Source organism: Zootoca vivipara, chromosome 1, assembly GCF_965207765.1.
Source record: "Zootoca vivipara chromosome 1, rZooViv2.hap1.1, whole genome shotgun sequence".
Lineage (NCBI taxonomy): Eukaryota > Metazoa > Chordata > Lepidosauria > Squamata > Lacertidae > Zootoca > Zootoca vivipara.
The window spans coordinates 54,077,427-54,100,823 of record NC_142582.1 but is presented as its reverse complement, the minus strand read 5'-3'; the positions used below and the strand labels follow the sequence as shown (position 1 = coordinate 54,100,823).

At 48.6% G+C, this 23,397-nt stretch overlaps 1 protein-coding gene across 4 annotated transcripts in view; it reads left to right on the top strand.

Moving 5' to 3' along the window:
- Window positions 1–1,621: 1,621 nt before the first annotated feature.
- PITPNM1 (phosphatidylinositol transfer protein membrane associated 1) overlaps window positions 1,622–23,397 on the top strand; it is a 28,721-nt gene continuing 6,945 nt past the window's right edge. The window contains exons 1-17 of one of the 4 annotated variants that reach the window (XM_035124267.3): window positions 1,622–2,039; window positions 6,730–6,822; window positions 7,011–7,225; window positions 7,356–7,477; window positions 8,036–8,257; window positions 10,579–10,890; window positions 11,622–11,717; window positions 12,387–12,494; window positions 13,571–13,629; window positions 13,874–14,115; window positions 14,695–14,884; window positions 15,345–15,452; window positions 15,793–15,974; window positions 17,012–17,211; window positions 17,303–17,473; window positions 19,847–19,999; window positions 22,161–22,309. In XM_035124267.3, coding sequence (XP_034980158.3) covers window positions 6,745–6,822; window positions 7,011–7,225; window positions 7,356–7,477; window positions 8,036–8,257; window positions 10,579–10,890; window positions 11,622–11,717; window positions 12,387–12,494; window positions 13,571–13,629; window positions 13,874–14,115; window positions 14,695–14,884; window positions 15,345–15,452; window positions 15,793–15,974; window positions 17,012–17,211; window positions 17,303–17,473; window positions 19,847–19,999; window positions 22,161–22,309 — 2,607 coding nt within the window. In that variant the 5' untranslated portion in view covers window positions 1,622–2,039; window positions 6,730–6,744. Of the gene's footprint in view, window positions 2,040–6,729; window positions 6,823–7,010; window positions 7,226–7,355; window positions 7,478–8,035; window positions 8,258–8,306; window positions 8,422–10,578; window positions 10,891–11,621; window positions 11,718–12,386; window positions 12,495–13,570; window positions 13,630–13,873; window positions 14,116–14,694; window positions 14,885–15,344; window positions 15,453–15,792; window positions 15,975–17,011; window positions 17,212–17,302; window positions 17,474–19,846; window positions 20,000–22,160; window positions 22,310–23,397 lie in introns of those variants that run through there. The other 3 variants (XM_035124285.3, XM_088664438.1, XM_088664441.1) reach the window with 3 other exon arrangements.

The following is a 23,397-nucleotide window of genomic DNA, read 5'->3' as shown; positions in this document are numbered from 1 at the left end:
TAAAAACAAGATTGTGCTGGAATGTGAATATCCCTGCTTGCAACATTCTAAATCCAGATAAAACATAGATTTTGATAAAGGAGTTGTACTGGCAGTTTTCCTTTACCCTCTTCCTAGTGTTAAAGGTACTCTTGTTCACTTCTGTGCAAACGTGAAGGCCAGGCTGCTTGCTTAGATCCCTTTCCTAAGTAGCTACAAAAAAAAACCTGGAGCTCAGCTGGGTGTGGTGTTTTGAACAAGAATACTCTGGATACAAGGGCTAAATGTGAAAACATAAATTCCTTGGGAAGTGGCAATGTACTGGATATGCAAAAGGTTGGATCTAAATTGAACCTTGCCTAGTAATGTAAGTGTATTTATTCCGAGAAGGGACTTGCTGTTAAAAGAGTTGCCCATTACCAAATTGGAATGCTGTAGTTCTGAAATCAGGTGATTGAACCATCATTCAGCAGAGGTTAAAATAATGTGCTTTTGTTCTCTGTTGTCCTCAACAATAATAGGAAGGTGAATGAGAAGAATATAGGCTTGTTATTTTTCTTTTTAAATATTTGCAATAACAAAAAGAGCTGTACTCTATGGTGGGAAATATGACAGTAAGTTGTATGGCAGCCTGTTCCTTCTTCTGGCATAAACACTGGACATGGGATATATGTCTGAATGCTGAATTAATTTTGCCCTATGGAAAAAGTGATATTTCTGTTACTTACATAATAGTATTAGTGTAATGCTTGTTTTGCTAATACTGTACAGTATTCTACAACCTCTCATACACATAAACGCTGCAATGCTTATTGGACACCTTCAGTTCACTCAATGGGATGGAGGGGCATTGTGATTCTAAGCAGGCAGGGTGTGTGCGGGGCTTTGTCAGAGCGATGAAAGCTGCATCTAAAAGTCAGCGAGAGGGACAATCTGCTGGCGATCAATTTAGTTTTGACAGTTCGAATGTGGGTCTAACGCAAAAGTCTTTCAGAGCGGAGTGCCGCTTTAAAAAAAAAAAACCATGGGTGTTTTTTTAAATATATAATGTCGATCATTGGGGACTTGCGCACAAATATGTTCTGGAGCCTTCTTTAGCCGTGACGCCCCTCCACAGCTGCCCGTTCCTTTGGGTTATTGATGTCACCGGCATCTTGACGTCACTGGCGTTTCCCGGGTAATGAGCTGTGATGTCACAGGAGGAGGAGTGGGAAAGAAGAACGCGCGCGCCGAGATTCCCCCCCCCCTCCCTTCCGAGCTACGGGGCGCAGTTTCTATGGAAACCTCAGCCTGTGCTAAAAAAGGACTGGGTTGGCAAGAGGCCTCGCTCGCTCCTACGAGTCCCGAATCCAAAGCCTGTAGGGAACCCCGGGGCTTCGGCATCCTCCCGCGGCCCCCGCTTGCGCGCTGCTGGATTGCATTGGTGCTTCGCGGCACCTCCTCGGCTGCGTGGTGTGTGCTTGCATCCCAAGCTCTGCGCATAATAAACGTGACTCTACCGCCCCCCTCCAGTCTACCTCGGAAGATCCCCGCGCTCGAGGCTCCACGCTGCAACTGCTGCCCCCAGCGCCCCTCCCTCCTCCCCCTGCTTCTCCACCGCCTTGCACGGAGCCTGCCTCCTCCCGCTGCCCCCACCACCTCTGCACTCCTTCACACGAACCGCGTTTCCTTCCCCTGCTTGATCCCCTCCCAGTCACGCTCTCCCCCCCCCCGCTCTTCCTCAAGCGAGGACTGCGAGACTGCGGCTGAGCGAGCGAGCGAGCTTCTCTGCTGCGGCGACGCGGACGGCCCGGCTCGCTTCGCCTGTCCCTGCCCGGACGAGACCCGCGCCTGCCTCCCGTGCCGCCCCCATCGCCCAGCCCCACACCATGATTCCGCAGCAGGAGCCCATGCCCGGCCGTGCGCAAGAAGCGCGGGGCAGCAGCGCAAGGATGGGAACAGGGGGGCAGACTCTGTGAGGCCGGCGCTCCCTGCTCCTTCGCCCGGCCGCCCCCCGAGCCCCGTCGCAGGCAGCATACCGCTGCTCACCCCGCCGCCGGCAACCCTCCAGCGAGCCACAGGTCTGGGCCCGGGGGCGGGGGGCGGCCGGGCATTCGTGTGGGTCCACACAGGGCAGGGCGCCGCGTGGAGCAGGGAGGAGAGGGAGCGGGGCTGGGAGCGCGGGGAGAGGGGTGTGCATGCACGGGGTGCAGAAGGAGCGCGGGGAGCTGCAGAAGGCGTCAGGGGGGGCACCGCAGGGAGAAGTGGCTGCGTTGCCTCCTGGGCCCCTGAAAGTGAAACCATGTGGCCCAGCGCGTCTTCCCCACTTATAGAAACCGCTGTAGGGTAGGATTGGAACTCAGCGCCGACCGCTCTGTGGGGCTTAGGTGGCTCCGTTCTCCGCGTCTGGGAGGATCTCTGCCTTGCGTGAAAGGATGTGGCGCTAAACGACGGACATTCAGGCTGGCTTCTCTGGCTCTCCCTGAGAGTATGTGGGCTTTGCTGAGGCGAGGCTTGCCTCGAGCCTTGGTTCAGATGTTTGCTGGAGTTTCGCCACTCGAAGCCTGGGCTTAACGGAGTCTTGGCTGCTGGGCGGGAACCGCTGCCTCTTGAGTTGCTCTGTCAGGTTGCCATCATGTGCGCCCCCCCCCCCAAAAGCAGGGCTCCTGTGCCTAGCATGTCGTAAAATGAACGCAGGAGCTGAAGGCTTCGCAAGCGGTAGGGTAAACAGCACCTTCTAACTTCGACTGTGCTAGGATTACTGAAGGTGTCGTGGGAAAGGGATAGCAGCAACACTTTATTTTTTTGGTCAGGGCAAGCATATTGAAACCCCGGCTGTTAGGTGGGAGTGAGCTCAGTGTTTCTTGAGGCGAGTGTGCTTTGTGGCAGCTTTGCTTCCGTTCTCCTTCATGAGAAGTCAAACAGCAATTTGGAGCTCAATATGCCAAGAAGCAAACAAAAATTCATAGAGTCCTGAGTTTAGGGCTAAACTACTGAAGACCCTGCAATAAAATCCTGCATATGTTTACTCAGAAGTGTATCAGATGGATGCTAGTGTAGACTTCCCCCCAGCAAGTGTGCTTAGTAAACTCTGCTGTTCTGCAGCCGAATCCCAATGCATAAGTAATGTTGCAGTCCTAGCCTCTAACTCCACTTACCTGGGTGTATACTGCAGGGGTTCGAGCAGACAGGGTGAAGATGGCACTCCAAGTGAACCTAGGATTGAACCTTTAACATATTCCATCCTAAAAATAAAAAAAAATCCTGCATGCACACAAAAGCTCATACCAATGACAAACCTAGTTGGTCTCTAAGGTGCTACTGGAAGGAATTTATTTTATTTTTTGTTTTGACTACGTCAGACCAACACGGCTACCTACCTGTAACTATATGCCATCCTGTTATCCATCATCTTTCTACTGCCCATTTAAATGCTGACAGTTATTTGGTCTGGATAAAAGAGAGCATGTTCCCAACAAGTGTGTGTGCATATGTGCATGTGTAGGCTGGAATTTGAACTGCTGAGGCTGGGAGGTTTGCAAAAGAAAACAAGATGCATATTAAATGCGTAGCTTGCCAAGGGGATTGCTTGCATCTGAGACATGAGAGTGCTTGGGCATGAAGTTATTGCTGGACATGACTTTATAAGGGAATATGAAATTCTGTTAAGAGGCTCGCTGGTACAATTCTTGGGAACAAACCAACTTCATATGAAACATGAATAGGGCACTGTGTGTTCGCTCTTTAAATCTTTTGACTCGGGCATGGTTCCACCCTACTCTCCCCCAAAACAATAATTTCTCTCCGAGGTCTCGGGTGATCACAACTGGAGATGAGAATATTGTGCAAGATGCACATGAAGAAGTTTCTCTGGTGATGCTTCAGTGGAAGGGGTTTTGTTTTTCAAGCTCAGAATCTTAAATACTGAGCCTTGGAAGAAGTACAGTTGCAAATGATTATTGGGTAGTGAAGGAGCCTGGGGTAGGATGTCACCTCCCCTTGGAGAGTGACACAGCAGGGATGCCTTTGAGCTGCCTCCGTCTGTTATGCTCAACCCACTTTTTCCCATACAAACATCTCTGGCAATGGTACAGGTTGCTGACTAGTGCCTACTGCTCATGCTGTGTTATTTTGAATACGATGGTGGGCTGTCTTCTGACAATTAACAGCACTGTTTTCAGGATCTGGAGTGCAAGGATTTGTGAGGACTGATGTAGTGTAGCAGTTATAAGTGTGAGATGTGAGTCAAACACCTCTTCCTGCAACTTCAACTCTTTGTATGCATTGGGATTATAACACTGGACAGCTTTACAGGGCTGTTGTTTAGATTACTGAGATAATATATGTTATATTTTGAAATGCTTTAAATGTGCTACATAAATGCTTAAGGATGTGTGGGCATGGCAGGGAACATACAGGAGAACTGTCCACTATTAAAGTTGCAGACTTTTTTTCCTGGAAGGACTCCTGTGCCTTTAAAGGTTTCATGATAGGCAGCACACACACCCCTGCCAGGAATCCTGGGAACTGTAGTTTGTTAAGGGTGCTGAGAATTGTAGCTCTGTGAGGGGTAAACTGTAGTGCCCGGGATTCTTTGGAGGGGGAGGGATGTGCTTAGAATGTGCTTAGTGGTGGCATCCTGGCAGGATTGGGGGCAGATGTCGAGAATGAGTATGAGGGCCCCCATATAGACTGGCTTATCACATTTAGAAGTATGTGAAGTAATACACAACACCATCTAAAAGTGTGGGTGTGGTTTTCAATGCTGAATTTCAATGCTGTGGTTTTCAACTGAATCCTCCTTCAATGGAGTACAGCCGAGTGTGCATGCAAGACTGCTAAGTCCAGAGTCAGCACTTACCTAAGTGTGCCTTTGACTGGCAAAGCTGCACCTGTTCTACTTCTGCCTGCCATGCGGTTGCAAAAGGCATAGGAGGAGACAAAAAGATGGTGATTCTAAGTCTTTGCCAAGGTGGTTTACAACAAGAACTTGAAGTGCAAGGTTTGGATTTGTAGGGCAGTCCTATACATGTTTTAACACCACTGGAATAGTTCAGTCAGTAGAGCATAAGACACTTAATCTCAGGGTCATGGGTTTGAGCCCCACTCTACAATTCTATGATTCTAAGAGTTGCTCCATAATGAGCATGTTTAGGACTGATGGCAAGGTACACTCATGATTTCAGCAGCTCCATACTGTGTGGGAAGGCCTTAGAGCAGGCATCCCCAAACTTCGGCCCTCCAGATGTTTTGGACTACAATTCCCATCTTCCCTGACCACTGGTCCTGTTAGCTAGGGATCATGGGAGTTGTAGGCCAAAACATTTGGAGGGCCGCAGTTTGGGGATGCCTGCCTTAGAGAAACAAGCAGTTTGAAGTTCGCTGATGTAATAACAGAGGTAAACGTAAGTGTAAGGGCAGTGTGGGAATGCATAGGTGGGAGGAGTGGAGAGGGTGTTGGATCTGCCTGTTGTATAGGCAGGTTAGAGCAAGCTAGGTGGGCTTCAAACCTATGGGATCTGTGTTTTTTACTAGAACCCCAAGCTCCACCAACCAATGCCAGGTACAACAAGTGGCTCAGCCAGGTGGACATATGCTAAGGATGGAGGAACAGGGTGCTTTGTCTGAATGCATGCTCAGCACAGGAATTAGCAATCAGTACCAAAACCTAGCACAGAAGTCCTTTCACACAAAAATCCACCTCTCGGTCTCCACATAAACAACTATCTGACTTTTAGAAGACATCTGAAGGCAGCCCTGTGTAGGGAAGTTTTTAATGTTTGATGTTTTACTGTGCTTTTATCATTTGTTGGAAGCTGCCCAGAGTGGCTGGGGCAACCCAGTCAGATGGGCAGCACATAAATTTATTAATATTAATATTAATATTAGTATCCACTGTAATGTAATGGTGAGATGAGGGATTTTTTACTTGTAGCTATTATTAGACAACTGTGAGTCAGAAACCTTTGTCAGTCAACCAGAGAACTGGCAAGTGCTCTCTGCTCACCCTGGGGTTAAAGGACTCCAGAGTCCAGCAAGGAGTAGAGCGTCAAAATGGTGGCACTTCTCTCTGGCTTCCCACCACATTTCCTTTCCAGTGTGTTGAAACTCCCTAGCCTCCCATTGGCCTACAGTTGCTATGGAAACCTACCCAGTGGGTTGTAGTTTGGAATAAGGTCAAATGGGGATTTCTTTCAGGCTTCTCTCCTTCTGAGGAAGCGAGAACATAGTTAAGCGATGCCACCTTTTGTCAGAGAATCCTTGTCACCCTCATATGTATGTAGTAATTCATCTCAACACCATGGCTGTTTCCTCACTGAAGCAAAACAAAGTGCCTGTCTGGGGTTCATGAAATTATTTGGATAGGTGAAAAAGCAAAAACATTGACACAGTGCATGGGACAAAATGTCCCCCTCAAAGGAAATGAGATCCCTGTGGTAGATGTTCTGGGAGGCACTATTGTTCACATCTCAGCTGCCTTCAGCTACCTTAACCTCACCTTCCCAGTTGAACTACACCTCTCTATAGAAGCTGCCATACCTTGAGTCAGACCATCAGACCACTGCTCCATCTAGTTCAGTATTGTCAACACTGACTGGCAGCAGCTCTCCAGGGTTTCAGGGAGGCCTCTCTCCCAGCCCTGCCTGGAGATGCTGGGGATTGAACCTGGGACTGTAAATAGATCCCTAAGTGCACAGCAGCCACTCACATAGCTTTCCTACCTCTGTCCTGGCTGCATGTACTTATCCCCTGCTCTGCTTCGACTCACAGGGCCTGGTTGCCAAAATGCTGATCAAGGAATATCACATTCTGCTGCCCATGAGCTTGACAGAGTACCAAGTGGCTCAGCTCTACATGATTCAGGTAACCTCGGTGTTGAATGAGTTGGTGGGTGCCTGCGCCAGATGGGTGTGGCTCAAGCCCTGTGATCGACAGGGCTGGGTGGGTTGGGGTCAGAAGCTGAGCGGGGCTGAGGGATGCAAGAGTGGGGTCGTAGGGTGAGGGATGTTGTGGGGCACAGGCTGAGCAGAGCTGGCTCTCGTGCTCCCTAGAAGAAGAGCCGTGAGGAGTCGAGCGGCGAGGGCAGTGGGGTGGAGATCCTGTCCAACCGGCCCTACAGCGATGGCCCAGGCGGCAGCGGTCAGTATACACACAAGATCTACCATGTGGGCTCTCACATCCCTAGCTGGTTTCGTGCCCTCCTACCCAAGGCAGCTCTGCAGGTGGAGGAAGAGTCCTGGAATGCCTATCCCTACACGCGCACCAGGTAAAATGGGGGCCAACCTTGGCAGGGGAGGGGGAAAGCCGAGGGGGCTGTATCCTGACCAGAGGCTGGGGCCTGAGAGCTCAAGACAGGTGGGGGCAAGGCTGCCAGTTTCACTGCCTTCCCCCTGCAGATACACCTGCCCCTTTGTGGAGAAGTTTTCTATTGAGATTGAGACCTATTACCGACCAGACGCTGGGAAACAGAACAATGTCTTCAACCTGAGCGCTGTGGAGCGCAGGCAAAGGATTCTGGGTGAGTGTCCAAAGACCAGGCGTCCCCTCCCCTTTTTGTGTTACAAAGGATGTTGTGGGACATGTCGGTGCTGCCATGCGGAGTAGCTGGGGCAGGTCGGGTGGGTGAGACTAGTGAGGGATCTCTGATGATGTTTCGTGGTGAGGCGATTCTGGTGCCAGTTTAGTTCATCACAGGTAGTGTGTCTTTCCTGTAGGGCAGGGGCGGGCAACCTCCCCTGCCTCGCCCCACCAAGTTCCCGTGGGGGAAGGTGGTCAGCACATACAAGCCGAAGACAGGGCTAAATGCATATGGAAATGCTCACCCCGTTCTCACTGGCTCTCACACTCACACGCCCTATTCATGTGCACACATGTTAAGAATTCAGGACCGGAGGGGAGGAAACGGTACTCCTAACAGAAGGTGTTCAGGAGGAAGAGGCAAAGGAATGTCTTTGCTAGGGGTCTGAGCAGACTCTGTGACTTGGGAGGGAAGGGCAGGCTCAGCATCGGAAGGGAGGCTATCTTTCTGATGGAGGCCAGGGCTTTGCTTCCAGCTCACCCCTCTGCTTATCCACAGACACAATTGACATTGTGCGGGACCCCATCTCGCCCGGTGAATACAAGGTGGAGGAAGACCCACGGCTTTACCACTCAGCCAAAACAGGACGTGGGCCTCTGGGAGATGACTGGCTGGAAAATGCAGCCACGGGACCACTCATGTGCGCCTACAAGCTTTGCAAGGTGGAGTTTCGCTACTGGGGCATGCAGTCCAAGATTGAGCAGTTCATCCATGATGTAGGTAAGCTGATGAGGATGCTTCCCACGTTTCTGTCTGCTGCAGACTTTTTCAAGCGAGTGGGTTGGGCTAGGAACATGTGGACCTCTTGAGGTTGCTGAACTCCCACCATTGGTCTCATCAAAATTTCAAATGGCCAGTGGTTCCAGGGATAAATAAAAAAGGAGGTGAGTAAATGACCATCCCAGTTGAGTAACCCTTTGCAGCAAAAACGGTTGTGAACAGATGCTATTTGTGATGACACAGGTGTTAGATGTGGTATAAAGAGTTTGGACAGTGTTCTCAAAGCTACGAACATGAGTTTGACCAAACTGCGGGAGGCAGTGCAAGACAGGAGTGCCTGGCGTGCTATGGTCCATGGGGTCACGAAGAGTCGGACACGACTAAACGACTAAACAACAACAACAAAGAGTTTCTATCTTTGCAATAATGCTTTTGGGAGGGCGGGGAGTCCAAAGTCTGACAGGATGCCTGGTATGGATTTCCAGTTGATTTGGTGGAATGCCTTTTCTGCATCTATCGACAAAATTGCCTCTTTTTTATTTTTCAGCAAAGGGTTATCAGGTCTTTTAGCAGCTTTGTGTTGTCTGTGCCTTGACATTATGGATAGCCTGCTTCTTCAGGGGGAACTGAAAGTAGGAGCAGCCTGCTGCAGACATTTAGCTAAGACGTCAAGGTTTTATTTATTAAAGAAATAGACTGATAATTCACATATGACAATAGATCCTTCCTTCATGACTTGATGAAGCACCAAAATATAAGCTTCTCTGAGTGATGGTTCCTTTATGAACCATCCGACCAGATGGTTCATCGCCAGAAGCAGTATGCTTAATTTGCTTTTGCATTGTTTATTAATTGCCTCCAGGGAAATGTTGGGTGAGGTGGTAGTGTGGTGAAAAGGAAGGCATGGCATTGTCAGATAAGAGTTTCTTCCAGTGTGACAGACAGGATTCCTGCCTGCTTTTACCCATAGATATTTCACACAAAAATAGTGTGGGTATTGGACTTTGGCTTAGGCTTATTCCTTTTTCAGACTCACTGCTGAACTCAGAATTAGGATTGGGCTGTGAAGGTTATGCATGCCTTCTCCCTTCCCTCTCCTGCACTTTACTAACTAAGGCTGAGGCAAGTTGAGATGTCATTCACACAGTTAACAATTGCATAAATGGTTTTTAAAATGTGAGTTGCAAGTGCAGGAAGCCCAATCCAGAATGGAGCCCTCGTTCTCGGTGGGGTGCACTGGCGGAGGAAGGGGAGTGTTACGCCCCCAGGACGCGTGCCAGCCCCGCCCCTGCCTGTTCTCTCCCCCCCCCTCAGTGCCAGAGCATGAAGCTCCGCCACTGGTGGGGTGGTGACAACGGCAGGGGTATACCTTTGACCCTTGTTACAGTCCAGAGTGGGGCACGGCACCCATGCCTGATATTTACATTGGTAAGGGAATTTCCCCCCAATGCAAATTGCTGGCCTAGAACTCCCCACCCCCAATTCAGATTGCGGCTTTAGCCAGGGACAAATGGTTATAGCCCCACCTAGTCTCCATTCCCGGTGTCCTCATCTGGAGGACACCCCCCCCCCAATTTACTTAAAAAACAAATTCACAGTTGCAGATTGCATGGATGGTTCAACATCTAACTTGGCACTAAACTGTGTGTGTTTTGGGGTTTGGTTTTAAAACCAGCCTTTCAAAGGGAGTGCAGATTCATGCCTAGTCACAGTTTTAACCAGGGTTGATGGTGGCTGAAATATAATGGCAAGATGAGATAGAGAAGGTTAGGTGCGTGCAGCGTTGGTCTGCCCATGAGGTGGAGTGAAGCAGCCACCTTGGGCACCAGAAACCCCTGGTGGAATAGTTCCCATCCAGGTGGCACCCTGCCACCCCCTGAAGAGTGGTGCCAGCATTGGTGCTGATTTCTGGCAAGATCTCATCAATCTCACCGGCAACATGCAACTTAAGTAAGGGATGCTTTGGCGTGAGCAGAACAGCAGTAGCAGCAGGGCGGGGGAGCACTTCCTGTTTGTCTTGAAGCAGCGAAGCTGGATGTGTGAGTGGGATCCACACACAAACAGGGATGGGTCATTTAATCCAGTGGCCTCCCAGTTCTCTACATTTGGTTTATCTTGTTAATCTGAATGGACCTTGGACCTTAATGCTTTCCTTAGCCTTGAGGGAAATGGGCGATGGAAACATTTAAAGGTATAATAGCTAATGCCGGAATTGTCCCATAATGCACTGGGAGCTGGAGCTAGGCCTGATGATAAAGAAAGCTAATGGTTTCTGGAGGGAGAAGAGCAAGTGGCCCCATGGTTTGTGGCATCCCCTGTAGGTCTGCGGAAGGTGATGCTTCGGGCCCACCGCCAGGCCTGGTGCTGGCAGGATGAATGGATAGATCTCACCATGGACGACATCCGGAGGCTGGAGGAAGAGACGGCACTTATGCTGGCTCAAAAAATGGCCAAGTGCATCGAGCCCGACACAGGGCCTGCAGTGCCCAGCCCTGAGAGCCCGGCTGAGCTGGGTGGCTGCGAGAAGCAGGACCGAGTCGACAACCTAAGGGCTCCTGATTCCTCTCCAGATGATCCATTTGCCAAGCAGTGGTCGTCGTCTTCTCGCTCATCGTATTCTTCTCAGCATGCTGGTGAGCAGTCATTTCCAGCAAATGGAGGCAGCAAACAGCAGTGTAGTGGGAAGGTATGAGAAGGACATAGATGGCTTGCCCTCCTGCCCCTTCTTTTGGGTGTAAAAGAGTTACTGCTGCTGGAGGTAGGCTTTTGGATGGGCATATTGGAGAGTGTCCATTTTAGTAACACACTTTCTCTCTCCTCTCCTCTCCCTCACCCCTCAAAACACCCCAATACTGTGTGTGTGTGTGTGTGTGTGTGTTCACACCCTGAAAGTATGGGGAGACATATCTCCATATGCCATGCTTGTACATTTTAAAAGGAAAATAGTGCAACGGTTCCCTTCTGAAATAAATTTTACCTGTCGTTGTTTGTAATTAAGCTTAATCAATTTCATGGCTCGTTCTCTTGTACTAGATGAACAGTAGCTGCTGCTGCATTTTTAAATTAGGAAAACGGAGAGGGCAGACTTCCCATTGTGAAACTTCCTCTTCTTAGTCATACAGTAGTAAGCAACCGATGTTGAGTGTCGGAGCTGCAGTAAGGGTGAAGTTGCCCCCATTGTTCCACATACATAATCTTCTGTATGTACCCTAGGATAAGAAGCTAGCTGTTGCTTGCATGGGGAAAACTTTGGGGTTATTTTTATAATGTCAGCATTGGGAGCAAGTTAGGCTTGCTTTAGATATGAGGATAGGTGGGTTTTTTTACCTCTTGGTCATAAACTCTATGCTTGATTCCCCTACAGCTGGAGTATCTCCTCACAGCTTATCAGAGTGGCGGATGCAAAATATTGCACGGGATTCCGAAAACAGCTCTGAAGAGGAATTCTTTGACGCTCATGGTATGCAGTGCTGGGTACAGGAGGGTTCTGAGAGCTATGGGTGCCTGTTGCTGTTGGTTCTGACAGTTGCCACTGCAAGCATCTGGAGACTGGTTTACAGGGACCTGTTTGAACCAGCCCTCTGTGGGCTTGGAGTTGTGTTTGTTTAATTTTATTTTTCAACCATCTCCCCAGATTCATCCGATTTGTGTGGGTTGGGGAAGATCAAAATCTCTGGGTTTTTACTCTCTGTACAGAGGAATATGCACACATGCAAAGGCAGACCTTTTTGTTCATAGGAAGAGTGCATGTTTTGCATGTGTAATGCTCCAATTTTATAGGAAACATAGGAAGCTCCCTTACACTGAGACACATCATTGGCCCATCTTTTGCTTGGGGAGCTTGTAGTCAGGGCTGCTGTAACAACCAGCCACACAAGCCTTTGGGAGGCAGAGACATCAGCGGAGGGAGGGAAGGAAAGAGGAACAGAGGGCAGTGTTGCCCGCTGCATCCCTGGGTAACACCCTGGGTGACACCCCAGGGTGTCACGGCACACTGATTGAAAACCACTGGTCTAGACTGATGGGCAGCAGATCACCTGTTCGTGAACTTTGGCGCAGTCCTGTTAAATATGGCAGTTTGTTCAGTGTCTGCAGTGCAGTTGCCTCTCAATGATTTTTCCTTTCCTAGAAGACTTCTCCGACAGTGATGATGTTTTTGCCAAGGAAATCACCAAGTGGAACTCAAATGACTTTCTCGACACTCTCGAGCGACCCATTGAGCCAGATGATGTTCTTGGTAAGAGAGCGGTTCAGGTGTTCCATGCAGAATAGAGTCTGCTTGTGGTGTGAGTGACTTTGTGCATGGAGGAATATCCAGCTGTCTTTGGTAGTGCTTCTGGAGATGCTAAGAAATCTCAAACTCCATAACGGCGCACCTCAGATTCTGAAAATGGCCTATGTTCTACACCAAGAGTCTCCAACTTCTATGGGCCTGGGGGCATATGTGAAAATTTAAGGAACTGCCATAGGCACCACAGACTATTCATTTCACAGAGCAAAATCTGCAGCTTTTCAGAACCCCCTCCCTAAAAAAACAACAGACAGAACACACACAAACACTTGAAAACAAATAAAAAACAAGCACAAACAAGTACATCCTCCACAAATACACACAAACGTCCAACCCACATCCCCTCAAACCAACCAAACTGATAAAACCTAATTTGAAAAAAATAATACCAGGGTGGAATTGCAGCATAATCGTTTTCATGCAGAGCTCTAGACTTCTCTCCTTATTGCTACAAGATCATGGGGCATTGGTAATATAATTCTGTCCCTTGAAGTGCAGGTAACTCACAGCTTATGAAAGTTTTCAGTTCTAGGGAGTCCACTTGTAAAAATAAAATTGTGTAAAGTCAGGACCTCAGGAACTGGCCTCCCTGCAAGGTGGAGTACGGCTTACCAGGCTTTGGGAAGGAGGCACAAGGGCTCTGGGATGCTGCCAGAGCCCCCACACCACTTCCTCAAAATTTGATAAGTGAGGTGCTTTGCTTACTGGCCTTAGGGAGCTCCCCAGGGCCCTCCTGTGACTTTCCCAGAGCCCAGTAAGCAAGGAAAACCCACTGGATGTGTGGACAATGAATAAATGGAAAATGGGGAACAGTGGGTTCCCCCTCCATTTATTTACATATTTCCCCTCTTCAGTGCATAGCTGCAATATTGTAAGTGAAAGCAGGACAAGTTGCCAGTTACCTGTATAACTGTGAAGGCTATTCCTGTTCCTTTTGTGATTTCTATCCTTTGTGCCTCCCATTGCTTTCTCTTTCCCTTCTCTGCCTGGTGCCATTAACTAAAACACTCTTGTCTTTGCAGTTGATGCTGTGGCTGCCAGGCCAGACAGTGATGGTGTCGCGGCACCTGGCCCACCAGAGGTGAGTGAACCCCTCCTCACCATACTGCTTTCCCATGTTGGTACCTTCAGAACCATGGTGCCAAGGCACGGGGGAGGGCTTGTGGTCCCAGGACCATGGTTGTTGCCTCCCAAGTCACTTTTCCAGAACCCCAACTTGACACCAGACCCAGTTCTACTGTCATGGCTTGCCTGTGATGCTGGCAACAGCGCTCCATGCCCACTGCATCAGTGCCCTTCACTCTTTGCCATGTCTCTTTCCATAGGCTGGCTCGGAAGGCAACTCCAGGACATGCCGTATCCATGCGCTTTTCCTGATCCTCCACAGCGGCAACATCCTGGACCAGGGCGTGGGAGAGCCGGGCTCCAAACAGGCCGATGTGCACACGCTCAGCGCCACCTTGGACTCCGTCACCCGCCTACACTTCCCCGAGGCACTGGGGCACATTGCGCTGCGCCTGGTGCCTTGCCCGCCTATCTGTGCTGCTGCCTACGCCCTCGTCTCCAAGTAGGAACTGTGTTCTGTCAGGCTCTGGAGTGCTTGGTGGGAGCAGAACTGTTCCCTTCTGACTCGGGGCTTTGGGCAGTTGATTGTGCAGGAGCTCAAGGAGAGCGCTGGTGCTTTCTCCAGACAGCTTGGATGAGGACCTATCCCAAGCACTAGTCCTTTATTCGGGGTGGGTGGGTGTTTTGGAGAAATGGGTGAGGCATGTGGTAGTGTATGGTGCCTAGCGACATGCAAAGGGTGGGTTATATATATATATATATATATATATATATATATGGAAAACGATAATTAAAAAGCATATATATATGCTTTCCCTCAAACTACCCCACTTGCCAGCAGGACATCAAGGAGAAACCGTTGGCCCAAGTTCTCTTTTTAAACTGTGGTCAGAAAAAGTGCCTCCTTTTATGAATGGGCTGCCTGCCTTAGCTTGGTTCCTTAAGTTCTAGCCCTTAAATCCAGAAGGGAATCTGGAGTCACCTCCTGGGCTCAGTACCAAAATCTGGGTGTTGTGAGAATGATCAGATCCTTGGTTTGAGAGCGTGTCTTGATCATTTCTCTCATGGTCTCCTTTTCCAGACTCAGCCCTTACAGTCATGACGGCGACAGTCTGTCCAGTAGCCAGGACCACATTCCATTGGCCGCCTTGCCTCTCCTGGCCACCTCCTCAGGCAGCTACCAGAATGCCGTCGCAACCGTCATTTCCCGTACCAACCAGGCCTATGCCAATTTCATCCACTCTCCTGATGGCGCAGGCTTCTGTGGCCAGGTCAGAGGGTCGGGAATCTGAAATAACTGAAGAGGGGAGAATCTGTAATAACTTTGAGGGGTAGCCCTCTGTGCTCCAGTCGGAACAAGCCTTTTACCCTCCGTGCTATGGCTTTGTTTTGCTTTATCGTCTTTTAAAAATAGAATTAGGGTGTTGGGGGGGGAATACTATAATTTTTTTAAAAAAAATCATTTTTTGTGAAGGTTCTGAGACATCTCCGTCACATAACCCCATTCTTTTATAAAACTGCAGCCCCCAATATTCCTTGGCTTTCAACCACATTGGTTAAAGCAGTAAAGTCTCCACTGGATGCACTTCTCAGCTGTAGGAAAGGGGTGGGAATGCAAGGCCTTGTTTAATAGGCTGGCTTAAGCTTCATGCTTCCTCTGATTAAGCAATGACTGCGGGAACATTCCTTTCATCAGTGGGGAACTAACTGTGTCCACGTCCCCCTTTATAGGTGCTGCTGATTGGGGACTGTGTTGGTGGAATCCTGGCCTTCGATGCCCTCTGCCACAGCCGTGCTGGTGGGTCAGGGAGTCGTGGAAGCAGTCGCCGTGGCAGCATGGTTAGTTACTGAGCTGTGGTACACCCCCATTTATAATCAGCTTTTTCCCTTACTTGAGCTCTGAGGGTTCTCAGATTTGGGGAGGAACAGGGATTTGACATGGGAGGGATGAGGGTTTCTTCTGATTTGGCTAGCAAGTATTGCTTGCCCAAAAGTTCCTGCTCTAGTATATAGCAGGTCAAGCCCAGCATCCACCTTATTTCCTCTTCGAGGCCTAGTAGGTTCTGTTAGCAGAAGAAGGCCCTCCTTCTTTTAACATTCGCTTATGAATAGCAAAGGCTTTTGAATCTCCTCAGTAGAACAGAGATGCACACTTGCTGATCTGTTCCCTTTTCTTCAGAGTACTGAGCTGCTTTCTCCAGAGACTTCTGTTGTGCGGGACCCCCTGCTTGAGAGGGCAGAAGTGTGTGGGATGGGCCGTGCCAGTCCTGAGCCCGGGGCACTTCCCTCCATACAGAAACCCAGTGACAATGCAACGCAGGAGAATGATTCCTCACAACAACAACAGCAGTTCTTGACCAGGTGAGGCAATGTGGGAATTTGGTCTGTGAAGCAGACTCCTATTAGGTTAAAAGAATTGGTTACAATTAGACTAGCGCCCATCAGGGATCAAAGTTTGGTCAAATGTGCACCCATTCAAAGCGGAGGGCTACTGACATCTCCAGGACCTGATAAGGAGCTTCCTCTACCCCCCAGAACAGCCTCTGAGTATTTCCCTTTATCCTAAATCCTGCACCCCTCAGGCAAACTCACACTGACGCCAAGTGTCCAAATAAAAGCTAAATCCTTCCCAGCACTTATGACAAATCATTAAATCATTATAAACAGCCAAGACAATAATAACAAAGATACAATGCATACACACACAAAAAGGTTGTTGGACCAAAGGTCCTCGTGCCTTATAAAATTAGAAAAGGCACAAATATAGCTGACAATATTACTAACAAGGATTACTCCTATCTTGGTGTTAATCTTCGCATGTAACCCTATCCTTTGCACTTTTTCTGTCCCACAGTTGCCCTCTTGGGTCTCCTTAAGATTATTTTATACTAAAATAATGCTAAGGTTGTGTGACTGCACTTATGTTCATAAACATTTCTTGATAAGTTAGAGGCAGTGTGCTCCACTGTCCAAAAAGAGAGGAAGGTGCAATATTGATATAAATTAGGAGGGCTCTCAGATATAGAAATAGCTGGCTTTGTGTCTGCTAAAAGAAATCCACAAGCTGTCTAAAGTTGAACAGGTGCATGCACACAAATGCCACGTATTCACAACTTTTTTTCTTTTTTAAAAAGAAGGAAAATAAAGGTGGCACAGATTTTGAGTGGTAGGAGTGGGTGACGTCTGAGAAGTATGACGGCACAAGTCCATTTATGCTTCTTCACATGGGGAGAAGAAACAAAGCGATCATGTGATTTTTCAGGCAACAGATAAAAATGCTGGCCTGGTGGAAACCTACATATAGGCCCTTCACAGGGAAGGTGGTTCTGGTGGGGGAGAGCGTGGCAGCTGTGGGCTGTTTCCTGGCAGTGATGGAAGTCTTCTCCTGCCGTCTCCAGCCTGCAGGCTAGCATGCCTGCCTCGGAGGCAGAAGGAGACCCTCGACGTAGCAGCAACTCGTCATCCTCGATGATAGAGACCTTTGAGGGGCCAAGCACGGTTGGGAAGCTGGAATTCAAGGTGTCTGGTTTCTTCTTGTTTGGCTCACCCCTGGGGCTGGTTCTTGCGCTCCGCAAGACGGTGATGCCGGCACTGGACGGTAAGGGTCCTTTCCCCCTCCCCTGTTTTCCTTTCGCTTTTCTCCTTCTGCTGAAGCAGGATTCCTTACCCTTTCTCTTTCCCCTCTTCAGTGGCCCAGATGCACCCAGCCTGTGAGCAGGTCTACAACTTGTTTCACGCGGCTGACCCCTGCGCCTCGCGCCTGGAGCCTCTGCTGGCCCGCCAGTTCCACGCCGTGCCTCCCTTTGGCATACCCCGTTACCAGAAATATCCGCTGGGAGACGGAACGTCCACGTCACTGGGTGAGAAGAGACGCCAAGACTAGCCTCAGACGTGCTTGGGAAATGTGGTGTCGTAGAACTCTGCCCCTTTGGGGAGTATGGGGGAGTGTGGAAGGAAATGATCTTCAACTGGTGGGTTGTGAGATCCTCTCCTGGGGTGCAGCCTGATCTGAGATGAGTTGCAGCAGCAGCAGCCGCCCTACCCTAATACAAATGTGTGTATAATTAAGACGTCGGTTCCGGAATGCACGTTTGGACTAAATATGGGTTCTGGATTGGAAGAGTCCTGCTATGAGATATGGGAGCACAGCGATGCAGGGACTTTTGGAGATGTGACTTTGGATGGTCTCCCATGTTCATTTGTGTTGAAGAACGCCAGGCTGGATTTGCATGGGGGCAGTACTGGGGTGGTGGAAAAGTTATTTTTATTTTGAAATATGGGGTGCCCTGGGTGGGAGGGAGTCCTAGGGAGCTCTAGCATTCCGTGAAGACGTAAAGGAAGTCATGCATTCAGCCATGCACAGAGTTTCAGCAGGTGCAGCTGTTCAAAAGGCTAGGCAGCAATGGGACAATGCCTTGGCCTACAACTATTTCAGAGCAGGATGGCTGGATGGTTTGAGTCACGGTAGGGGAGGGTAACATTATTTCAAGCATTTTACTCTGCTGCTCGGCCAAAAAGGCTCCCGGAACTGATCGGCAGTACACAAGACAGTCTCCTTCACCTGCAGGAAGGGCTGACTTACTACGAAGCAGACTGAGGGGAGAGCGAGAGGCAGCTGCTGCTGTGGGAACAGCAGCCGCAGCCCCTGGCTGTTCCTCCTGAGTCCTGCTTTCCATCTGCTGCAGACGGTTTGAATGGTTGCTGCTACAGGACAGTTGAGGGATGGAAGTGCCCAATGGAGCCGGTTTCTCAGCAGAGCCAACAGTGCAAGCCCTGCTCCCTACTCCTTACTTTGCAGCGGCCAGATGGAATGGCTGCATGTTCCCCTACACCAAATGCTCCCTACAAATAGAAAACTAGCCTAAAAGCCCGGAAAAGGTGGGCTAGATCATTTCTGTGCTGCACTGGTATTTGCATAGATTTTTGTATGTTTCATTTTTTTAATGCATTTTTATACAGTCTGCGGTCTGAAGTGACATGACCCATTCTACGTTTGACTGCATGCATAGACCCAGCCTTAGTCTTCATCCTCAGCATAAAAACATATTCTTCTACAAGTGGTGTGGTATACATGCCCATATATGGGTGGCCACTCATGGCACAGCTAGTGTCTCGAAAGCTGCAACTGTTGGGCTCAAGGAGGAAGTGTCCCTCCCACCTTGCAGGAGGGGAAGTTCCTCTGTTCTTTTTCAGATGCAAACCACACAAATTATGAACCTCTGTTCTCCTCCTCCACTGAGAGCAGTAATCTAATGAAGCATATAGGTTTCATTCAGTCATATCCCCCCCTTTAAGCTTTGAATAATTTTATTGTTCATCTGTGTTTGTATTATATGCTGGGAGCTATGCCTCTGATCACTGCACTTGCCACCCCCACTTTGATATAGCTGCCTGCGAGATGGAGCTGAATCCTTCATGATTTATTTTTTTAAATATTCATGGAACAGGGCAAACAGGAATGTGAGAATTGGCAGGATTGAGCACTCAAATGACTGTAAACACACACATGCAAGCAAGCAAGCAAGCAAGCAAGCAAGCTGTGCTGCTGCTCCCTCTACTTGCCAATCCCTCTCCTTGCTTATATTCCACAGCCCCCTTTGTGCACCCCCCATGATGATATCTTTAAGACAAATAGAATCTGAATACCAAGTCTGTCAGCTTGTTCAGTTGCAGAAGGCGATAGGTTCTGTTGGTGGGTGTTGTGTATGGTGGGTGTTGTGCATATATGGCTAGTTAATAAAATGCCTGTTCTGAATTAATACAATGAATCTGGAACTTCCATGTTGAAGACAACACATGGTACCCGGAGTGGCATACAATGTGTGGAGGTACCAAGGGATATTTGAGGGCTCTGTATCCTTCATTTCTGTCACATGAGACAGCTGAAGAATGGAAGAGGGAGAAGTTTGAATATAGCAGGAAGGGAGAGACACCAAAAGGGGAAAAAGTGGCTGTTTTAAACAAGGGGAGAAGTTTAAGTAAAGGTGGGGATAGAGAGAGACACTGAGAGGAAAACGGTGGGTTTAAACAACAGCAAAGGTTTGAGTAAAGCAGGGATGAAGCGACTTTGAGAGGGGGGAAATAGTGATTTTAAACAGTGGCAAGTCAGCATTCCTTCAGAGGCACAATACTTGGAGGGCACCGGACATAAGACCAGTGGAAGACTGGGAGGGATTGGGGGGATGTGCTATCATTGCCATACTCACCTCTGTTTACCTTTTCATTTGGCCTAGCTGAGGCCTTGCAGAGTCACTCTCCCCTCTTCATGGATGAGTTAGACCTTGTGACACCGCCCACTCCAACTGGTGCTTTTGGGGGTTTCTGGAAAGGGAATGAGGCAACCACGTGTGAGACTACTATAACCAGCACCAATGAAGTTGTGAAGAGTAAGTTACATGTTGCTTGTCCTCCCCACCACCACCACCACTTTCTACGCAAACACAGTTAAATTTGGCTTCCTGTCTACTTCTTATCCAAGTGCATTTATGAGGCCATTTGAGGAAGGAAAGTTAGGGCTTTTTTCTCCTTAATGTTTAAAAATCCGTGTTTGTTTGCTTGCTTTTTAAAATGAGGCTCATTACTTTTTGCACCAGAAATTAATCAGCTCTTTCTGTTTTAAACACTGCAAACAGTTGACTCTAACAAAGTGTTTCACTGATCCATTTGGTTGAAGTAATTGTAACATGCAGGGATGTGGGTGGCGCTGTGGGTTAAACCACAGAGCCTAGGGCTTGCTGATCAGAAGGTCGGTGGTTCGAATCCCCGTGATGGGTGAGCTCCCGTTGCTCGGTCCCAGCTCCTGCCAACCTAGCAGTTTGAAAGCACGTCAAAGTGTAAGTAGATAAATAGGTACCGCTACAGTGGGAAGGTAAATGGCGTTTCCGTGTGCTGCTCTGGTTCGCCAGAAGTGGCTTTGTCATGCTGGCCACATGACCTGGAAGCTGTACGCCGGCTCCCTCGGCCAATAATGCGAGATGAGCACCGCAACCCCAGAGTCGGTCATCACTGGACCTAATGGTCAGGGGTCCCTTTACCTTTGCTTGTAACATATTGCCTGTATGGTCACTAACAGTATGTGGGGGTGTCTTTCTTGTGCTCCCCTCATAACTTAAAATGTTGGTGCATAAAGCTCCTCCTTGATGCTCAGCAGCTCAAAAAGTGTATAGGGCAGGCTTTTCTGAATTCATGAACTGAATCCTTACTGCAGATTCAGACTGGAACCCTGAACAATGATTCTTGTGTCTGTGAGTCAAACGAGTTCATTTTGCAAGGATTGAATATTTGTTGTGCTGCCAAGAAAAGGCTTGTTCTTTGACTGGCCCACCCAAATTTGACATTGCTACCATAGCTTGGGCATATTGTGCCCTTTTGTGTCACTTGCAATTGCGCATTCTGAACTGAAGTGCTTTCACACTCTTCTGGCTCTGCCAAGCCACTGAGTTAGTGCCTGACATACTAATAAACCCAAAATCTGAATTATAATGAACAAAAAGAGTAAAAGGCTGTATTCCTATGCGCAGCCAGGCTGCTTAAATTCTAGTGAAGTAGAATTGAAAGAGCCCACTGAAATGAATGGAATTTAAAGATTACAGGCCCGGATAGTATTTGCATTTAATATTCAGGGCTGCTTCTTTTTAAAAATGCAGATAGAATCAGCTCTTGAGGGAGTGCTTGACAATTGGCATTTGCTTTGTAGGGGAAATCCCAATTTCAGAGGAGGGTTTATTTTTAGGACTGCAGCAGTTGAGGAACAAGTTGAATTCACCTGCTGTGCCCCAAACTGATCCTATTTCTGTTTAAAAAACAACAAAAAAACCCCTGCATGTTAAATGCAAAGATGAAACATGTGCATAATAAAATATTTTGGCCCTTTGGAAACCTGTTCTCTCCGGTTTTCCCCCTGCATCCATTGCTTTCCCTTCCTTTGAGGGATGGGGATGTTATCTAGGGGCAGAGGAATCCACCACCGTATCCCAAACCCTGTTGCCTTGCGCTGGCCAGGGCAGAAGGTCTCTACAGGACAGTTCTTTTAATTTTATTGCTACACCAGCCCCAGGCTGTTGTAGCTGAGCGTCCTGAGGATTGGGATTCTCAGGTCTTTGGACCTCATGTCTGTCCTTGAAAACACCCTGTATCAAGGCTTTTCTCTTGCTACCACTGGCGGGCGAACTGCCAGCAGCAGTTCTTTGCCGGCCTGGGCATAGCTGGGACCTCTGCTGTGGCACCCCAAGAGCACTACTCCCCACTAGCAGAAACCAGCAGAGAGGCCATCAACCTAGGCTGGGAGGGCTGAGCTCTTAGACTGTGAAGGATTGGTTGATGAGGCAGATGTTGCCATATCCCTAGCAGTGCCAGTGTTATTGTCTGGCTGACTTGAGGCCTCAGAGAATGTGACGAGTAGGACTTGTTTATTTGTTGGGGAGGAAGTAAAAGGTAACAGGAAATGGGCAGACAAAGTAAAAGCAGCTGCATGAGTGTGGTTCACAGCTGAAGTGAGGAGACAAATGGGGCCACCCTAACAACTGTTTATCTTCCCTCCATGTCTAGTTCTGGATCGTTGGTGGGGTGCTAAACGCATTGACTACTCTCTCTATTGCCCTGAGGCATTGACGGCCTTCCCCACCATCACCCTCCCTCACCTTTTCCATGCCAGCTATTGGGAAAGTGCTGATGTGGCGGCTTTCATCCTGCGCCAGGTACCAGGGCTGTGGGCAGGTGGAAATGTCCCTGTGCTGGGGAATGGCGTGTGGTGGGGGGTAGGGCTCTAATTGTTCCTCTAATGGGAAACTGGCATTTAAAAATACGTTTGTGCAGTAGAGGGGAGGGGCATATAGGAGGAAACCGAACCCAGGAAGGGGACATGGGAGTAGAAATGGAGAGAGACTTGGGTGGATAAAATTTGTACAGGCAGCTTTGGTGGTAGGTAGGTGAGTGCTACCTTGCATAGTTAAGTGTAACTGTGATGTAAATTTTGGAGGGGGTGTGTGGATTTTAAGGCAGGTTCTTTTCTTTCGGAACCTGGATGGATTATGGAACAATATATAGGATCAGGTGGACACTTTGCGGGGAGATCCTAACAGTGCAGGGCAAAGGCTTGTTTTGTTATGCAGAGCAAAACAGAGCACAGCCCTGTGTGCTAGGGGGCAGGCATGGACTCCTGGTTTGGAGAAACAAATCCAAAAACAACACAGGAGTTTGTAGGAGTGGCTCACCAGCAGAGCACAAGCTTCGCTTGCAGAAGGTCTTGGGTTCGTTCCCTGTCATCTCTAGGTGGAAGGGATTAAATGAGGGGAAAGGCCTGTGACTGAGACCCTGAAGAGCTGTTGCCAGCCAGAGTGGACAACACTGGGCTAGATAGACAATTAGGCTAATGATATTTTTGTGTCACATGCCAGCAAATTCAGAATAATAATAATAATAATAATAATAATAATAATAATAATAATAATAATAATAGTATTTATACCCTGCCCATCTGGCTGGGTTTCCCCAGCCACTCTGGGCAGCTTCCAACAAAATATTAAAATACAATAGTCCTTCAGATATTAAAAGCTTCCCTAAAAAGGGCTGCCTTCAGATGTGCAATTAAAGGTTGTGCAATTAAAGCTGATTTGGAGCTCTTGTGCAACAAGCCCACTTCCCCAAAGATCTGACTTTTTGCAATAAGGAAGGTGACAGGAAAATGTGCTGGAAAATGTTTCACAGTAGCCTACCCTTCCCAGAAGCAAATTGGAGGGAATGCTCATTAAATAGCCCACACTGTGTATAACCTCCCTTCAAACTA